The following is a 19,687-nucleotide window of genomic DNA, read 5'->3' as shown; positions in this document are numbered from 1 at the left end:
CTGCTACGAATAGGCTACGGCGTTCAGCCAAGCACTTACAAGTTACAGGCAATTAAGTTTACCACGCGATTACTTCTTGATTTAGTTCGCCTTAATAAAAAATATTTGTGTGGTTTACTTAACAGAATTTTACAAAAAGAACGTAATTGAACAAACTACTATTTTTTCCCAAAAATAAGAATCTTTGTTATGTATAATAATAAAAATATTTCTGAACTTTGGACACATATTTAAAATATCTATGAATATTTATCTCTAATAAGTAGTATTATGTTTCGTTTTATAGATTTCCCGTAAAATCGTATCTAGTGTAGTTACATCATTGTTTGCGTAAACCTACCTTTATTTGTTGTAAGCGTTATTTTTTATTTACATACAGAGTTTGAGGATGGCATATGGTTCACCGTTATAAACAAAACATGTAATTTTTTATTGTAGTATTTTCCTTACACAATTTCTAACTCTCACGGTGTTCACGGGAGTCACAGGTCATGAGGATAGATCTCGCATATCGACAGAACTCAAAAACACCAAAAAAAATACGTTTTTGTCGGAAGTTGCGCTATTTTTCAATTGAAATTTGATTTTACTATTTGTTGCTAATAGCGACAATGGAAAGACGTAAAGTTTTCTTTTACAACTGACTATACTCGTACCATGAGTCGCAGACAGTGTCAAAACTGACATATACGCTATCGGGAACGTAACTTACTTTCTATGCATTCTCGATAGCGTTTATGTTAGTGCCGAACTGATGGTAGCCACAAAGCCAACTAACTTTTGGCTAAGTTATTGAAATTAAAGTGAAGTAAATACATATAGATGCATTGTTGAAGCATACCGTCAAAATCATTCTATCGGCCACGACATAGCCAAGCGAGCTTAGATTCCAAGCTTTAGAAGAGTTAGAACTTTAAACTTGAAAAATGGAAAAAGTTCTGAATAATATACAGCTGCAAGCCGATATCGCACTCTTTAATTAATTTCATAATTAAGTTTGGACTTTGGAGTAGGGTTTGATACCTATTGTAAGTACTTCGGATCACTTAAATAAATTAAATTTGTGGTAATTCAGGTAAAGGTATAGCTAGGTATCTGTTATAGTTATTATACCTTCCATACCGTTGCCGTTTTAATGTTCGCTCGCCTTTCATACGTTTTAACATTAGTGTGAAGAACTTTTTGCAACACAATTTGTCACTCAAGGGTGAGTTGCAGCAGTCAAAACCAACAAACTGATCTACGATAAATATGCGGCAACGGCAGCTATTACGCCTATTACCCAATCAAGAATAGTCAAACTTGTTAGGGGGTGCACTGATTACCAGTTCGCCGAACGTTATCGGCCTGTCAGTTATTCGCAAAAGCTGACAATCGCGAATATACAAGCTTTGCACGAACTACGATGACGTCGACAGGCGGTTTAATGCAACCGGCCCCTTGCATGTTTTTTTTATATACGACCCGCCTGATGGTCAGCATAATGTATGTGTATCATGTGTCAAACCATAGTTTTGTGTAATGTAAAATAGAACATTCTTTATTAGGAATATTTTAATTACCACTCAATATTGCATGCTGTCTTTTGCACAAAACTTTCGCCCATCAAACTTAATTGGATTAATTCCACTGACGCTTCAGTGCCCTTTATATAAAATTCAAACCAGTAATGTTTGCTGACATTTTTTATTGAAAATAAACATAAACAAAAAGTACGTGAACATTTTTAAATGTTAATCAAAATAATGAATCACGAAGCAATTTTGGCAAAATATGAAAGATGCCTTTAATAAACAAATTTTAGGATGCCGAAATGCAAGAAATACTAATAAGAATTTAATGGAATTCCCTGGGACCAATTATTGGCAATCGGCACTAGGTACCGGTGAACAATATCCCTCATTACAGTAAGGTGCGAAAACTTTTGGGCAGCTAATAGTTTTTCCGCCAATAGGCAAGCAGATGAGACGAGTGTTGCAATCTTGGCATGTGTACTTTGGCGTGACGGCGGGATCGCAAGTGGTCCAGTTAACAATGGCTAGGGCCTCCACTTGGTCAGCTTGGCGCTTGGCTCTGCCTTGGTTTTGGTGCGGTCCTCCTTGAGATGTGTGAGGTCCGCCTTGAGCTGACTGCCCAAGAGCCACACTCAGGAAAGCAAACTAGAAGGCATAAAATATACTTAATTATGAGTTATAAGCACCTATCATTAATGCTCTGTTTTGAAGCAACATAAAATTAATGCTCTGTTTAAAGGGAACAGTATTAATCTCTATTCTATTCTCACCGAAAAAGCTACAAAAATATGTGGATACAACTGTAGTACTCTGTATATAAAAAAAAGTCTACAATTTAGAAGCTTAACTGAGTGCGTAGCCAAAATGCCAAGCGTTTACGCTCCGTAGCGAACGAAACGCAATAACATTTACTTTCGCGCTAATATGGAAGAGTGATAGAGAGAGATTACTACGCTACGCTACGGAGAGTTAACGATTGGCACGTTGGCTATACACCCTGAAAATCACACATATTTTCGCAAGGTTTCGTAGTTTACAAATACGATATGAGTTAATCTTTTTGTGAATTCTAAAACCTTAAGTAGGTACTTACCAGAGCCACGAGGCAAATAGTGTTATTTAGAATCGACATGTTTCCAAGTACTGAGTTGAATGCATCTGAATGTTGTGCATAGCTTTTATACTTCCTATCTGGCCGTTATCAGGTCGGAGGTAACTGCGGGTTTTCCTAGTGGAAAGTCAATAGAATATAGGCACCTATTGTTTTCTATTAGCACGGTGTTATCAGACACTTCTAGAAAGAGTTATTATGGGATTTAATAGGTATCCTAGAACTTAAATCATTATTGGGTTAAGTAAGTACCTGCTGATACAAAACCAATTCTGCTAATGTTAAAAATGTGGACGTGATTTGTTGTTACCCCTAACCCTAAGTTTAAAAATACGGCATACTGTTTTTCCCAGTATTCTTCTTCCAAGGACGTGAAATGGCATGATTGGCTAAAAAAGAGATATGGCTATATATTGAACAAATAAAGCGTTGCAGATATTTTTGGAGCGTTGTTTCATACGCTATTATTGATGCTGACTGTATCTACTACGTGCCAGGTGTTTGGTAGTTTAACAACAAAGTCGCGGGTATTTCACTCAAGTATAGTTATATATATCAACACGCAGAGGTAATTGTTGTGGCAAAATCTATAAACGAAATAAATACCTTAAAAATTATATGTGTACCTAAATTCAATTATTATATACTGATAAATAGTTATTTGTTTTACAAGGGGGCAAAGTTATTAGCTCGTGCTAATATTGAAACACGCGTAACATTCCAAAATTGAAAAGTTGAACCTTAAGCGTTGCGAGGGTTTCGAGTTAGAGGATAAACCAATGATACCACCTAGTGAAACACATTTTTTTCACCACACCATCATTATCTACCTCGCGTTGTCCCAGCACTTTTCCACGGCTCATAGGAGCCAGGGGTCCGCTTGGAAATTAATCCCAAGAATTGGCGTAGACACTAGTTTCTACGAAAGCGAGTGTCATCTAACCTTCCAACCCAGAGGGTAAACTAGGCCTTATTGGGAATTAGCTCGGTTTCCTTCATCGAAACTGTTGCGGTGTAAATAACCTTGTTGTTTTTAGGTACTTTCGAAATAAAATTGTTGAAAACCTCATAAATAAGTATTTTAATAAAAATGCACTAGAAATTCTGATCCCATCTTGCTGTTTATTTAAACTGATGAGAAAGTAGGTTTTCATAACAATAACAGAATTTCCCCAACGGAAAACTAGACACGCTAAACTGTTGACTTTTCTCTAAGGAAAATCCAAGGTTGCCTAGGTATCGAGTCCTGATAACGAGTAGATATGAAGTATAAAAGCGATGGCCAGCCCTCAGTTGCATCGAATACAACTAAGTACTCTATAAAACGTAAACATGGCGATATTGAAACACGCTACGTGTCTGCTAGTGCTGGTAAATTATTTTCTTAAATAATTAATTCGGTTTATTAACGTAATATTGTTTTCATTCATTGGTATAAATAAAATCTAAGTAATCAACGTTTATTTGTTCTGTACGCGGAGTTTGGAATCTAATTTGACTTATTTTATTGGTATTTCGTGACCCTTATAATATACCCTATATTAAAACATTTTTTTAAAGGTAGCCCAATGGCGATGATATCACAGAAAGATTTTTTTTAAAACAGTAACAAAATATTTGTTATTATTTAAACGAAAATCGGGACTTGCGAATTATGTTTTACACGGGCCAACAGGTCGGTTTGTAACAACAAATCTGTTTTAGGATGTTGATAAAAAAAATATTATTTATTATTTAAATTTAGTTTTTTTTTAAATAGTAAATGATGACTTCATCAAATTATTTTTTTCGGTACACGGTACACTGAAAAAAACAATATACCTAATAATATCGATGACTCTTTCAGTTGGCCGTTCTGAGCATAGTACTGGGTCAAACTGCTCAAGGAGGACCTCAAGTATCTCAGGGCGGTCCTCACGAATCTCAAGGGGGTTCTCATGAATCTCAAAGAGGCGCACACGAAGATCAGGGCCGGGTTAAGAGACAGGCCGAACAATATGACGACGAAGACTCAGGGGTTGTGAGCTGGACTACCTGCGATCAAACTACGACGCCGAAATATTCTTGCCAAGACTGCAACACTCGTCTAATCTGTCTACCGATTGGTGGAAAAGTATTAGCTTGTCCCAGTGTGAACAGGCCCTATTGCAATAATGGCCGTTGTTCTGCTATTCCTAGCGCAGGCTGTGCTTAAATTGTGGTTGTAATGTTTCTAACGCTAATTAGAGCTCGAGACATTCATTGATAAATTTATACCGAGTGCAGTGTCCATTGGAGCCATCCAAAGCAGAAGTACCTACATTTAACACATTCACTGCCAGACAAAAAACGGCGCACTACCCCAGAAACCGGTAGTCTGTAGCTGCTTATAAAACAACCCGCCCAGCGGGTTGTCCAGCATCTGAACAAAGTTCCCGGCAGTGAATCTGTTAAAGTATAGGCATAATCTGCAAACAACTCTCTTAACAGTTATATACTTACGAATATTTTGTCTTGCTAACCGGCTGCATGTTTTACTGTGAGACAATTATACTACAAATAAATATCTACTAAACAAACAAATAATTTATTGAAAAAAATTAAGGCCTTCACTCATTATTATTTCATTTATAACGCTTGCACTAACTATAAGCACAAAGAAACTGAGTATCTTAGCTAATCCGCTACTGATAAATTAGTTGGACAGCTTAAGTACTCAGTCGGTCCATAAGTTCTGTCGCAAAGGTTTTGGCTGATAACATTTAACCTTTTTATAAAATAATGTATGTAATGGCCTATGAAGCCGATGGTCCCGGGTTCAAATCCTGGTAAGGGCATTTATTCGTGTGATGAGCATGGATATTTGTTCCTGAGTCATGGGTGTTTTCTATGTATTTAAGTATTTATAAATATTTATATATTATATATATCATTGTCTAAGTACCCTCAACACAAGCCTTATTGAGCTTACTGTGGGACTTAGTCAATTTGTGTAATAATGTCCTATAATATTTATTATTTATTTATTTAATGTAGCTATGATTTGAAAGTGTGTTTAACTCATCAAAACGTAATATAATTAATTTAATTGAATTTAATCCTTGGTTACATTGCGACTGCCGTTGGACGCTAACACGCGGCTGGATTGTGAAAAATTATACATCACAAAAGGGGAATAAAAATTAATAAAATATTTACAATTGTTTATTTGTGTGAACCTATTTTATTAGAACATTATTTGACATCCAACATTAACTACTCCGACAAATCTGCTCTTCAGCTAATTTCAGGCTTAAGGCACTTTTTAGTAACACGCTTATTTTTTACTGCCTTACAACGAGTAGATTTTGTAAACATGTACAGTAGCAATTTTGGCACTAAAATACACATGAATATGTAATAAAAAAAAGGTAAAAAGACCCAGTTTTCGTTCTATGTGAGATGCAACCATGTTAATACAGAAAAATAAATAAAAGGGGATCAAAACACGCGCGGCGTGAACAAGGCGCGTGTTTTTGGGGTGATTTTTATGCATTTTTTCGAATATCATATAAACTTATGCAACACTGAGACACTAAATAACCTAAAATTATATTGTAAATAATTTTCCATTAAATAAGCTTTTAAACCATATATGTGAATATTAAAGATATTGTACCTATACCTTTTTATCAGCAAAAACCTTTGTGACAAAAGTTATGAACCGACTAATTTCCTCTAATTTTCGACTATTTTTTTTTTTACTTTGTATATTATATTTTAAAATTACTTCAGAGTAATTCATAATAGATTAAGTTATTTCATTGGTTTATGTAATATTAACCATTTTTAAAAAAGGCTATTTTAGATAGGTAATATTAGTTTCAAAATCACTGACAGTTAATTAATAATTACTCAATATTCACCATAAAAATTCTACTCTTCGTTTGTAATTATATTCTCTACAATTCTCTCTCGTGTTTGCAGCAGTGCTAAAATATTGGAAACTCATGACAAATTAACTTGATAAATTTTCTGTAGTTAATAAAGATGAAATAATAAAGACACTTCAAAGTCACACTAAGTAGTACGAGTACTTAATTTTACATGAGACGTACTAAACGAGTAATAAATATTGAAAATAAAACAACACAAAGACGTCAAATAAGATCCCCACACAACAATGTATCCCAGCAAGCAACAGCACTGGTTTTCAGAAGATCGAAATTAAGACTAAACGAAGAAGAGGGTAATATAAATAAATTGTTGTTTACTGTGTGTTATACTGATAAGAGTATATTAAAATCGTATAAACCGTACTTATCGTATTATTTTCAACATCAACGAGTATTATTTTCCTCACATGAAACACTGAAACGACAGTGGAAAGAATCCAATTAAGGCCGTTGTTACATTTGCAAGAGTCAGATATTGCGCAGTAATAGGAATTCTTCTCCGGCATTGTACGCGGCGCTGACAGCTACACCCGTGTCAGACAGGACGAGGATGTTATGCGCTCTAAGTGTCTCTTGCCCTAAAGTATTTGAAAGATGCCCGCAGGGTGGCCTTCGGTTGACTGGCAGATACGGAAAGGATCAATAAGTGGACCTATAACTAATTTTCAGTCCTCGTGATTATTTATCATACTAATATACTTTTTACGGTTTGTGATGACATACGAGATGATTGTTGATAGCTCGATATTTTGAATTTGTAACCTTGAAATATTATCGATAACGTTATGATTTATCTCATCTTGTGGCATAATATATATTACACATTACCTTATATTGAATATGAGTGTAAAATATCTCAATAGATAATAATATCAATAGATATCTGGGGGCACGTTAGTGCCCCCGCCAAGACGAGCAAAACGAAGCGCAAGAGCACTACCTACCTTTTCTCGAAGCGCTTCGTCGTTTTTTTGAACCCTCATAACTTGTGTTTGGATTATACCAGATAAACAAAATTCTCGAAATATAATGTCAATAGCAGACTTATTAAGCATAAAAAATTTCAATTGCATAGCTCTCATACTTTAGATTTTATTATTCATATCTAAAAAAACACGATTTCGTCACTGACTCACTCACTCACTAATGATCATCAAAACCCTTAGGGTACTTCCTGAAATCCTAGGAAGCTGAAATTTGGTACGTAGGATAGTATTAAAACATAAACAACAACAAAATTCAAAAACTTGAAATTTTTGCCCTTAAGTGAAAGGGCGGGGTGGAATTTTGTATGGGGAATCAATAACCGCAGAACCTATTTTGTTGAAATTTGGTATGTAGATTTTTTATACTACGTCGGTGGCAAACAAGCATACGGCCTGCCTGATGGTAAGCAAATCTCCGTAGCCTATGTACATCTGCAACTCCAGAGGAGTTACATGCGCGTTGCCGACCCTAACCCCACCCCCGTCGTTGAGCTCTGGCAACCTTACTCACTTAGATAGTTGTTGTTATGGGAAAGATATAGATTTTAACCCCAAAATCACCCCGTAAGGGTGAAAAGGGGGAGGAAAAGGGGATTAGGAGGCAAAAGGGGTTGAAGTCTGTCATTGAGTTATAGATTTATAATATCAATCGTACCTACTCCGGGGCTCATACAAATATCGTGATTTTTATTTTCTCGGTGGATTTATTTATTTATTAATTTAAGTTTTATTGCACGATATAAAATTTTACAAATATATTGCTTTGGAATAGACCAGGGAGCTTCGAAGCAAAATATAAACACTATGATAAAAGAGAGAGGCCCCGAAAAAACATGCGGAGTGTATCAGATAACAAATTTTAAAACAAGAGACATTTATATAAGGATTTATTTTAATATATTTACATTATTTGATTATAGGTACATATTCTCGTATACAATCAAACTATCAGACCCTAATAAACTTCGGTGACTGTCTCAACCTCTGCGCAGTCCACACTGGGTTCTTTAACACATTTCCCGTCAACACAGTAAGGTGTCCATCCGAAGCAGTTCCTCAGGATGCCCCCTTTAGGCGTGCAGTAGTAGGTGCTGTAGCAGTCGTTACATGTGGGACCATTTTTAAACGTTTCGAACTCGAATTCGCACTCAACCCACTGTGGGATCCACGGCAAATTTGGAGGCATATTCAGGGGAACATCGACGACGCGCTGCGAGTTAACCATCGCGATTGTGGCAATCTAAAATTATAAAATAAAACATGATATTCCGGCATAACGTGTCACTGTATAAAGACTGATTTCAAGATGGGTATTCTTATTGTAATAAGAGGTTATGAATTTTTGGTTGAAGAAAAGTCACCTTTGACACTGTGACATATCCATAACACATCCAATTCTAATTAATATCCTGATATTACAATACAATCCAATCTTAAATTTATAAGAGCCAACAGGAGTGGTCATTTCTCCATACAAACGTACACGACTGTTTCCTCCGTGGTTTTTGAAGCTAGAGCAATTATTTTTTCGACACAAATTATTATTATTAATATCGGTGTCGGACTGTTTTACTTTTTTCGATTTTTAGGGTTCCGTACCCAAAGGGTCAAAAGGGACCCTATTAATTATTGAGACTTCGCTGTCCATCCGTCCGTCCGTTTGTCACTAGGTTGTATCTCATGAACCGTGATAGTTAGCCAGTTGAAATTTCTACAGATTATGTATTTCTGTTGCCACTATAACAACAAATACTAAAAACAATAAAATAAATATTTCTTTCCAATCTCGAGGCTCTCATCCAATCACCGAAGTTAAGCAACATCGGGCGGGGTCAGTACTTGGATGGGTGACCGTTTTTATAGATAACGGCACGGAACCCTTTCTGTGCGAGTCCGACTCGCACTAGCCCGGTTTTTTTTGTTTCTGAAGGCGCTAGTGCACTTCAAATATTCGCAAAAACGGCCTAATTACAAGGCCGCAAAGAGAAGCATGGTATTCCAAACTGATATCATTTAGCCTAAAAAGCAAAACGGTCCAACATAGATAATTTTATTCTCATTTAGACCTCACAATTTCGTTACATTTGGTTAAGCTTTAAAGGAGGAAACAGTCGAGTACGAAACATCGTTTTTTGAGATTTTTCCACAGGATTTTTCGCCAAATCTGGCGTTGTCCTTATCGTACTAGTTTTAGGAGCCGTTTCCGTGAGCGAGACGAATATATTCACCTAAAATATATAAATCTCAGCTCCCGTATCCTCTTAAAATATTAGTTAGTATATTATAGATAAATAAGATACGTAATACGCAAGAGACACTGCTTTATATTTTAATTATTTAAACATTAGTAGGTAAATATTTACAATCTTATGACGTTTATTGAAATAATAAGAAAATATTTTCAAAACAATAACTGCAAACGGAATTTAAATGAACGAACTAAATTTAAATAGGTCGTGTCAAAAACCACGTATTATTTAACCAAATTTAACTTACCACAAAAAGACTAAGTTTGATGAGAGCGGCCATGATCAATCCTTATTACACCACCCTTGTAAGACTTGTTGACTTTAAGTCACTTGATACGAAACTAGCTTATATATTGAATGAGACAAATCTATATCTTCTTTTATCAACTGATACCAAATGCTGTCAATCTGAAAAGCGATCTAAATTATCTAAAAGAACATACATCATACGAGAGTTTCGGAGTGAATCACTATTCATAGCAAACGGTTGTATATTAACAGATGACAATGATCTTACGAGAGGCTACTGAAGCCGGATATCTGTTTGATTTGACACAAACCTATCAGGCATAAGTGGATGACTCATGGTGTTTTTTAAAGTGATGACTCTGTGGGTTAATTTGAGCAGAGGAATGCTGGTGGAATTATTCTCTTGTCACATCCGAGGCAATCGGATATGTCGCAAAATAACTGAAATTATAAAAAAATAATTATTAAAAATTATGATAGGTAATAGAAATTCAATTAAATTAAAAGTTTCGGTAGGTGAAATAGAACCGAATCCATGAGGTAGGTATAAGGAACGTATTTTTTATGCAATTGACAAAATATAATAATGAAAACTGGTCCAGGTTAGTCGCTCTTTAATTTAAAGAAAACCGGCCAAGACCATGTCCGAGCATGCTCAGTGTAGTTACCCGTCTGTCACAATAAATATTTAACAGATGTCAGTAAGTATCATGTAAGCACATAACAAGCAAAAGGGAGTACCTTGACAGCCCTTTTGTACGTCTTTTTTTAGCTTAATTGATCATGTTCGCTATAGTTTTCATGGAATGTCTATATTAAGCTCTATTTTCACAACTTTTTCATATTTTTGTGATCCATGATTCAAAAGGAGGTGATGGGGGTAGGGCACAATTTTTTTTTTATCGGAGCGATTATTTTAGAAAATATTGGAGACCCCTATTTGTTTTCAAATACCTATCCAACCACACCCTACGTAGGTTTGAAAAAAAAACTCATCTCCACTTTACGTTCAGGAGAGGTACCGTAAAAAAAACTTTTATTTTTATTTTTAGGTGTACCACTTTGTTGGCACAATTGATTTATATATTTATACCAACTTGCAGTTTTCTAGCAATAACGATCACGGGGCAAAGTCGCCAACAGACAGACAGACGTACAGGGCGAAACTATAAAGATTCCTAGTTGACTACGGAACCCTGAAAAACGATTCGCGCTTGGACGGTTTTTAGTAACTATAGGTAAATATTATTAATTACCAATTATTAAGGGAATAAAAAAATATATTATGAGTAGCTAATAAATAAATGTTATAAATATCCGACTTTGGTACATCAATGCGATGTGCCAAACATTGTTTTACTAATCTAATAGAAACAAATTAATTTAGTTTAATAGCTAAGATTAAATTAACAACGGATAACAAACATTCCATTCATTCACTTGTTTGAGTTTAGTAATTGTGAAAACAAACTAGGTATATTGGATAATATTTTGGACACCTGAATCAACAACAACGTAAGATACTGGAGATAAAAGCTTAAATAAATAAATATTATAGGACATTATTACATAAATTGACTAAGTCTCACAGTAAGCTCAATAAGGCTTGTGTTGTGGATACTTAGACAACGATAATATATCATATATAAATATTGATAAAAACTTAAATACATAGAAAACACCCATAACTGAGGAACAAATATCCGTGCTCATCACACAAATAAATGCCCTTATCAGGATTTGAACCGGGGACCATCGGCTTCATAGGCAGGGTCACTACCCACTAGGCCAGACAGATCGTCAAAACCTCAACCATAACTCAATAATAACATTGTTTTACGCAGGATTTTTCCAATAAGTATTTTACGACTCGTCTCGCATCTTTCCTTGCATTTAAAGAATTGATAACGTCATTTAATTCTAAGACTGCCTCGCCTGTTTCTAATTGTTAAGATTCCATTGTCAGCAAACACGACTCACGATTCGTATGTTATCATTGTTCGGAGGAAGGTATTCGAGCGACATAATACGCAAAATGAAAGCATTTCTGTACTAACTTGTTTACAGGAAGCAGAGTATAGCACTGTTTGCTCTGGGCTCATGTCCGCATAGGGCTGACAGTCACCGCAAATGACTTAATATTTAAACGAGATAATTCTATGCTTACTGAACAGGCACACACGCAACACGATGTTTTTGTTATTTAAAATATTGAATCTTTTTATATTTTTTTTATACTAAAATTAAAGTTTTTATAAATGGAAACTATTAAGAAAGAAGAAGAAAAAAGAAAATACATTGAGTCAGACCAAGATAAGTTGGCACAGATTTAGGCAGCCCAGATAGTGCAAAGTGTTGTTTTAAACGTCAATCTTCTATGAAATTATGACGTTTACTTAACACTTGCACAGGGTGGGCTATCAAATTTTACAACACAATAAAGGGCCTTTCCAGAAAAAGTGTACCTACTTACCATTTACTTTACTAAGTTTTGGGTTAAATAGGTAGCCCGCTCGCGGCCCCAGCCTTTCTTTTAATTTACCCCGGCATTTAAATTCCTATATATATAGCAAAAAAGTCACGGCCGTACCATCCTTTTCTCGAAGCAATTCAGACCATTTTCGACCCCCTGTAACTTCGTTGTGGATAAAACCAGAAGACTGAAATTTTCAGTAACCATGCAGGCATTGTAAAGACACGGTATATTTCAAATTTCATTCAATTTGAACCAGTATTTTAAGAATTATAACGGGTCAAATTTCTTAATTTTGTCACTCACTGACTCACCGATCATCAAAATTCTAAGGCACTTCTAGCAGACCTAGAAGCTTCAAATTTGGAATATAAGTAGTGTTTGGTGTATGAATCAAGGAAAAACTAAAAAATCTAGAAAAGACCGCAAAGAAAATTAAGCCCATACAGCCAAGTCTTCAGTTTTATTATGTTTTACGGCAGTTATTATTATTGCGTGCGAAGCCGCGGGTTTAAGCTAGTCCCATATAAATATAGGCGCATGGTAGTGCCCCTGCCAAATCGAGCAAAAAATGGGTATTCCCGTCATGAAAACACGTCTAAATTAAATTATTTAATGCGAAAAACGTACCTACGTGCGTATTCGTACTTATTACGAGTGCGTAAGGTTGTAAATAGTTCATAAGTCAGAGAGATCGTTGCTGGTAGATATACATATATACAATAAGTAGAAGGTACCGAAAAGAAAAAAAGTAGAACTGTCTACAAAATACAAAAAGAAATGAGATCCCATCAAAAACAATACTTGTCAAAAAAACCAAGTCTCGCAACTCAGTTGTTCTGCGGTAAAAAGTTGTGAGATCCATGGAATACCAAGTCGGTTATTAATTTATTCAGTCTCTACTTAAGCGACTTTCTGTCTTAATACGTCCAGTCTCTAAGACCACGATCGCACTAAATAATTGAATTTACATGTGTTTTCAGGCGATTGAATTTACACGTGTTTTCAGGCGATGGCCAAGTCTCAATATATTTATATAAAACATTAAAGAATTTTAATATTGATATGCGTCACTATAAGATGCTGTTAATTATTACGTAACAACTTAATGCTTCGAGTACGGAGATTCCAGACACAATTGATTTTCAATTGTTATGGACCACGATCGTGGTCTTAGAGACTGGACGTATTAAGACAGAAAGTCGCTTAAGTAGAGACTGAATAAATTAATAACCGACTTGGTATTACATGGATCTCACAACTTTTTACCGCAGAACAACTGAGTTGCGAGACTTGGTTTTTTTGACAAGTATTGTTTTTGATGGGATATATATATAAGTACCTACAACTTCAATGATATGGCCTATCAGTATCTATAAAACTTAACTACATATTTAATATAAGATTAAGCATAGGCGAATCATAATATGTACAACAGTTTACTTATTGTGTTCGTTCCAATTGTTTCAGTTCACCAGTTATCCCGAAAGGAGACCAGAAATTCTATGAATTGGTGTAAATTTTAGCCTAGTATTTGAACACCACAACGCTGAATTATAACTACGTACTATAATAACTATCTACTTACATCCGAATTCAATGATTATTCAATGAAAGTACCTAACCAATTTCCAATCTGAAAACAATTCGCTGAGTAAATCAATAAGTGAATGTTGAAAACAAATATTGTACCTACTGGAATGTATAACTGACACCACTGGTCTGTTTGCTCTAACGATAATTTTGATTGGAAATATGCCTGGTGTAAATTATGGCCGTAACCTTTTCTGTTATTTGTACTAACCGAGCGTCCAGAAAGTCCTTTTATTTGCAAATCCGAAATTATAAATTTTCTCGTTAGCGTAAACTGCGTAAAATATGAAGAATGAAATGGTAAGTAATTAAAGAGAAAACTCCATTAATTTTAATCCCACGCTAGACCGACATCCCTACAGATTAATTAGCATAACTCCTTTATATGAAAATCGTATATAACGTAGAACCGCTGAAAATCAGCCACAGTGGAGTAATTGGCAAGGAATATCTGTAACAGCCCAAAAAGCACCAAACGGAAAATCATGTTGAAAATTCCACTATTTGTACTGGTCACGATTGTGGTGAGTTTCGTTTGAATAATAAGGAATCTTAGAGTCAAACCAAGATCCCATCAAAAACATTTTCATGTAAAATGTAGCCAAGACGAGATCATAAGGCTCGCACTGTCAAAAAGTTATCAGATCTCTTGTAGAGCCAAGCTTCCAACTCTACAAGCCAAATTTCACAAACGCTACTCTTTATCAAAAATATATGGCTTGGCCGTTTCGCTACCGTCACTTAGGCGTAAGGTGAAAAATTTATTAACTATTCATTATTTTTTACTATACAATACTTGTAGTAACGAAACAGCCAAGCTACATATTTTGACTAAGGAGTAGAGTTTGGAAGGGTCGGGGGTGATTTACGTATCTCGACCCTGAGATACGTACATATAGATCTTTTATACAATCTGCTTTTTTACTGATTCCCCATACAAAATTTAACCCCTTTTTTCCCCCTAACGCCCTTTACCTCCCCCTTTTCACCCTTACGGGGTGATATTAGGAGTAGAATATATTCTATATCCTTTCCCATAACAAAAACTATTTACATACCAAATTTTAATTCTCCATACAAATTTCCACCCCCCTTTCCATCTCCTTAGGGGTTTTGATGATCATCAGTGAGTGAGCGAGTCAGTGACGAAATCGGGGTTTTTTAGATATGAATAAAATCTAAAGTATGAGAGCTTTGCAATTGAATTTTTTTATGCTTAATAAGTCCACTATTGACATTATATCCCGAGAATTTTATTTATCTGGTATAATCCAAACCCAAGTTATGAGGGTTCAAAAAAACGACGAAACGCTTCGAAAAAAGGTGGATAGTGCACTTGCGCTTCGCTCGTCTTGGCGGGGGCACTACCGTGCTCCCAGATAAGTTGGCAGCGATTTTAGCAACCTAGACAGTGCAAATGTTATTTTAAACGTCGAATTTCTATATAATTATGACGTTTGCTTAACACTTCCACAGGCTGGTCTATCAAAATCGCTGCCAACTTATCTTGGTCTGACTCTATCGAAATTTAGGAATCGCCTATTCTTCCCAGATTAAAAGATCTTGTAGTACCTGTAGGTAAAGTACACCAATAAAGATGAGGTTAATTTCTATGATATGAATACACACCTATTCAAAGGGTAATTCAAAAATCAAAGTTTTAATATTTTTAACTCTCACCCCATAATTTCATCCTACCTACTAAAATAATAATAAGTAATTCTTTTGGACAGTTTTTGATTAACATTTAGTGGTCGCTACAGCCAGTATCACCTGCCAACTATAACAAAAATGCTTTCTTACTGTGATGTGTGAAATAGTTTGCTTTTAGTATGTGCCAAGACAATATTTGCCTATTATAGTAGTTTATGTGACTGCTACATAATAAAAAGCGTCATTTACGTTAATATCGCCTTTGTTTAACTTCACAAATTTTCAAATATCGGTAGCGAACCCTAAATATCAGTTTAAAAATAATCAAAAATCTATAGTGTTTTGTAAACGGTGAGAGTAAATGTTTTTTCACGTCAGCAGCTCGAACAAGGGTAATTTGCTGCTTAAAACAGTATTTTGCTCACTGAGTGAGACAAAATAACATTCAAGTGACCTTTATAATCGAATGTCATTTCAACGTGCGGGGCCTAATACAAGTTCGAAGTATTTGGATTCTATTGTCTTTGTCCCTTTCAAGTCATTAGCAAAAAGAAAGAGACAAAAAAAGTGCATACGTAATTCAACGGTATATTGACGGTTTATAACTGACCCCCGAAATAAGTTAGACCGCATCGTTCCAAAACACCCGAGTCTTCATTAGTAATAATTATTAATGAAACAAAAGTTTAAAATTTAATAAAAACACCATATTTTACGTATTTTATTATACAATCAAAACAATGAACTTATAAAAATTTACGCAATTGTTACGCAGTAAATAATTCTACTTAGCTACTTTTAACGATCTCTACCATTGTTGACAAATAGTAGTATCCGCAATTCGGACCGTATCTTACAAAAATTTTATTTTACAAAAAAAAGTTGTCGATTGAACTATCAATTAATGTTCGTTAATTCATTATTTTCGTATTATTTTATTGAAATTTCTTTCGTTTTGTTTTATTGCGGTAAATATAGTTCATTGTTAGAATACCTTCAGAAAACATGAGTGAAATAGTGATGAAGACAGATAAAAAAAATTGCAGGTTGCATTTTTTAATGGCTGACTGACGTGAAAAAATTTGTATACTACACGAGATCAAAGTTATTTACATCTCGTGCGCTTTTGAGTCCCTTACTACGCTCAAGATTCTAAATTAGATTGACGAGTGTAGCGAGTATTATAGAATCTTTCGCTTGCACGGGACTCAAAACAAGCAGTCGAAGAAATATCAAACTTTGCTCTCTTGTTGTACAAATAACTATTTCAGTACTTACTAGTTTGAATCATCCTAACACCTATAGGGTAGTAAACATTATTATTTATAAAATTATTTATTGTGTAATATTTTCAGGCGACCCTCAACCTTTCCCTAGCACAGAGTGAAAACGATTCCAGCTCCAGTGGCCAGCATAGTTTCTTCGGCATACCTATTCCACATTTCCCAATACCCTCGTTCCAATTCCCAGGTATCAGAGAACAAGAAGCTGCTGATTCATCTGCTGACCAAGCTTCCTCAGAACAACATGAAGAAGATCATCAGGACAGATTTTTCTTCCACCTTTTCCGCCCGGCTTCAACATTAGTATCTTGTAACTATACCACGCAGGCAAGTTATATAACTCATTAATATTTAGACGAAACGTAGAAGAATCACACGTTAGGAAAAGCATAAACCGCTTTTACTTTACCCGCCGGGTAGAATTACTGATCGGTACAAAAAAATTAGAGTCAGGCCAAGCTAAGTTTGCAGCGATTTTGATAGCCTCGTCGGAGTAAGTGTTATTTTAAAACGTCAAACTTCTATGAAATTATGACGTTTACTTAACACCTGCACCTTCTTGTCCATCAAAATCGCTGCCAACTTAGCTCAGCCTGACTCTAGATACCTATATGGTATATATATGTATGTTATATGCCAGTCCCGTATTGGTTCGTATAGCCACCTTAAGACAAAAGGAGTCGGCCGCGTCGCCATACAAACGTAGTCCCCATTTTCCTCTCTGGATATTGACATTATGGAAAATATTTTTAGATAATTTGATGTAAGTATATTAACCATAGCTATGCCCCTAGGTTTGTATTATTATAAATTTCGATTTTTGTATTATTATAAAAATTAGGAGCGAAAAACAGATTTTATAAAAAAATTCTAACTCCTACAAGAATTAAAAATTTAAAAAAAAATCAAACGTAGGGGCATAGCTGATATACAACAAATCCTATTAAAATATTTTCAATAATGTTAATATCCAGAGAGGAAATTGAGGGCTACATTTGTCGGGACTTGTCAATTATAACGTGAGGCAGGAGCCTAATAGTCTCGCTAATTGAAATCTCCTTAAGAGTCTTACCCCCTTATTCATAAAACTTTAAGGGCCTGATTTAGTTAAATTATGTTTTGTTCCTTTCTTACAAATACATTCTTTATTCTTTATTAAATTTTTCACCTTAAAAACGATTCTCACATTTACCACTTTTTTAAGTTGAAGTTTTCCCCAAGCAGGGCGGCGCCAGCTGCACCAGCTGCACCACCGCGTTGACCTGCGGCTCCGCCAACGTCGGCCGTCTTCAGGCCTGCCGCGGCTTCTTTCCCTACTGCAATCTCGGCCGGTGCTCTTTCTTCCCTGGAGAACTTTGTACCAACTCTACTGGTTAAACGAGGTACGGTACCTATTTCACATTCCTATAGGTGTTCTGAACAACGTTCACACATATCTGGACAAAGCCTATATTACCAAGACATTAATTGCATGTTCACATATTTTTGAGCACCTTGGTCGCTCCGATATGTATCTAATGGTGACTACAGTTCGTTTTATTAGCATTAGAAAGGTTTTGAATAATAAGACACAGCAAATATGTAACAATTATAAATCATATACCTACGATTATTTACATTATTTTGATTTCATAAGTAATATAAATGAATTTGTTTAAAGCGTTTTTCAATAATTTTCAATATAAGACACGTCAAGATTGTGTACCTTTTTCTAATGCTAAAAAAAACAAACTATAGAAGTAGTCAAGTTCATAAATATGTAGCCACTTTTTTGTCGTTGCCATCCCTATGTCATTGATTAATGTGAAAACGTGTATAAATTAAGAACCTTGTCTGAACTTTAGCTTTGTGTGTCATGTCGCTGTGGCAAATTACCATCATATCGAAAAAAAATTGTGTTACTAAAGTATTTTGTTTAACTACAATTTTGTTAAATTTAGTACGGTGCACGTAACGAAAGTTACCCATGTGTATAACTTTGTTTGTTACAAAATATAATCCATTTAATTGTACTCTAATGAAAACTTAACAAAAATTTCGTGAGACACAGACATATCAAACATATTAAAATCTTAAGACGGGTCACTCACGTATTTTTAAGTCGAGGAGCTTCAAGCTCCTGGTTATAAAGCGAACCATGTCGAGCAATATTCGACTTAAAAATACATGAGTCGTCCGTTTTAATATGAATTAAAGCTTAACACAAAACTGTTGAAGAAAGGAAGAACGATAGAAATTGATATACACGTTTTTTCTTTTTCCAGAAACATGTATTCGTCTTCACAATCGATGAAAATTTAAAGAAGAATAGTTATTTATTTAATCGTATGGCATATATTTTAAACAGAATACAGACAGCTATAGATGTAGATTCAGGGCAGTCAGCCACTTGATGGCCTCGTCGCTAAGGGTGATCAGGTCTTCAGGATAGTGAGTTATCGTAATAAATTGGCGAAATAATTACCTACTTGACTTTCAATTTTATTACTTTTCCAAGGTAGGTACATCAGGTTTAACTTTAGTATGAAATAATACAACATCTTGGCACGGTTGTCTATATTTATTTACAATAAACACGACAGTAAAATTGAATACTTATTATAAATCCATTTTAAAAATGAAATGAGAAACTACTACGCTACAGTAAAAATATTGTGATTTT

General features: G+C 35.1%; 1 protein-coding gene and 2 long non-coding RNA genes across 6 annotated transcripts; 2 read left to right on the top strand and 1 right to left on the bottom strand.

Moving 5' to 3' along the window:
* The first annotated feature begins 3,805 nt into the window (after positions 1-3,805).
* On the top strand, positions 3,806-6,902 carry LOC133526189 (uncharacterized). The gene is made up of 2 exons (XR_009800699.1): positions 3,806-3,996; positions 4,472-6,902. It is a non-coding gene; the product is annotated as an uncharacterized LOC133526189 (long non-coding RNA).
* A 1,497-nt stretch (positions 6,903-8,399) lies between these two features.
* LOC133526071 (uncharacterized) lies at positions 8,400-12,225 on the bottom strand. 4 transcript variants are annotated; one of them, XR_009800677.1, is made up of 4 exons: positions 12,004-12,225; positions 10,335-10,464; positions 10,022-10,182; positions 8,400-8,765 (listed from the first exon to the last, which is right to left on the bottom strand). It is a non-coding gene; the product is annotated as an uncharacterized LOC133526071 (long non-coding RNA). The 4 variants fall into 4 exon arrangements; XR_009800679.1 differs by lacking the exon at positions 12,004-12,225 and adding an exon at positions 11,854-11,936; XR_009800678.1 differs by lacking the exon at positions 12,004-12,225 and adding an exon at positions 10,765-11,419.
* Positions 12,226-14,470: 2,245 nt separating this feature from the next.
* Positions 14,471-19,488, top strand: LOC133526070 (uncharacterized). Its single transcript, XM_061862519.1, has 4 exons — positions 14,471-14,613; positions 17,098-17,352; positions 18,250-18,407; positions 19,290-19,488. Exons 1-3 carry the CDS (start codon positions 14,575-14,577, stop codon positions 18,400-18,402), a joined length of 447 nt encoding a protein of 148 aa, XP_061718503.1. The 5' UTR covers positions 14,471-14,574; the 3' UTR covers positions 18,403-18,407; positions 19,290-19,488.
* Positions 19,489-19,687: the final 199 nt, after the last annotated feature.

This window comes from Cydia pomonella, chromosome 16 (genome assembly GCF_033807575.1).
Source record: "Cydia pomonella isolate Wapato2018A chromosome 16, ilCydPomo1, whole genome shotgun sequence".
NCBI lineage: Eukaryota > Metazoa > Arthropoda > Insecta > Lepidoptera > Tortricidae > Cydia > Cydia pomonella.
The sequence above is the reverse complement of the archived record's forward strand: the minus strand, read 5'-3'. Positions and strand labels throughout refer to the sequence as shown.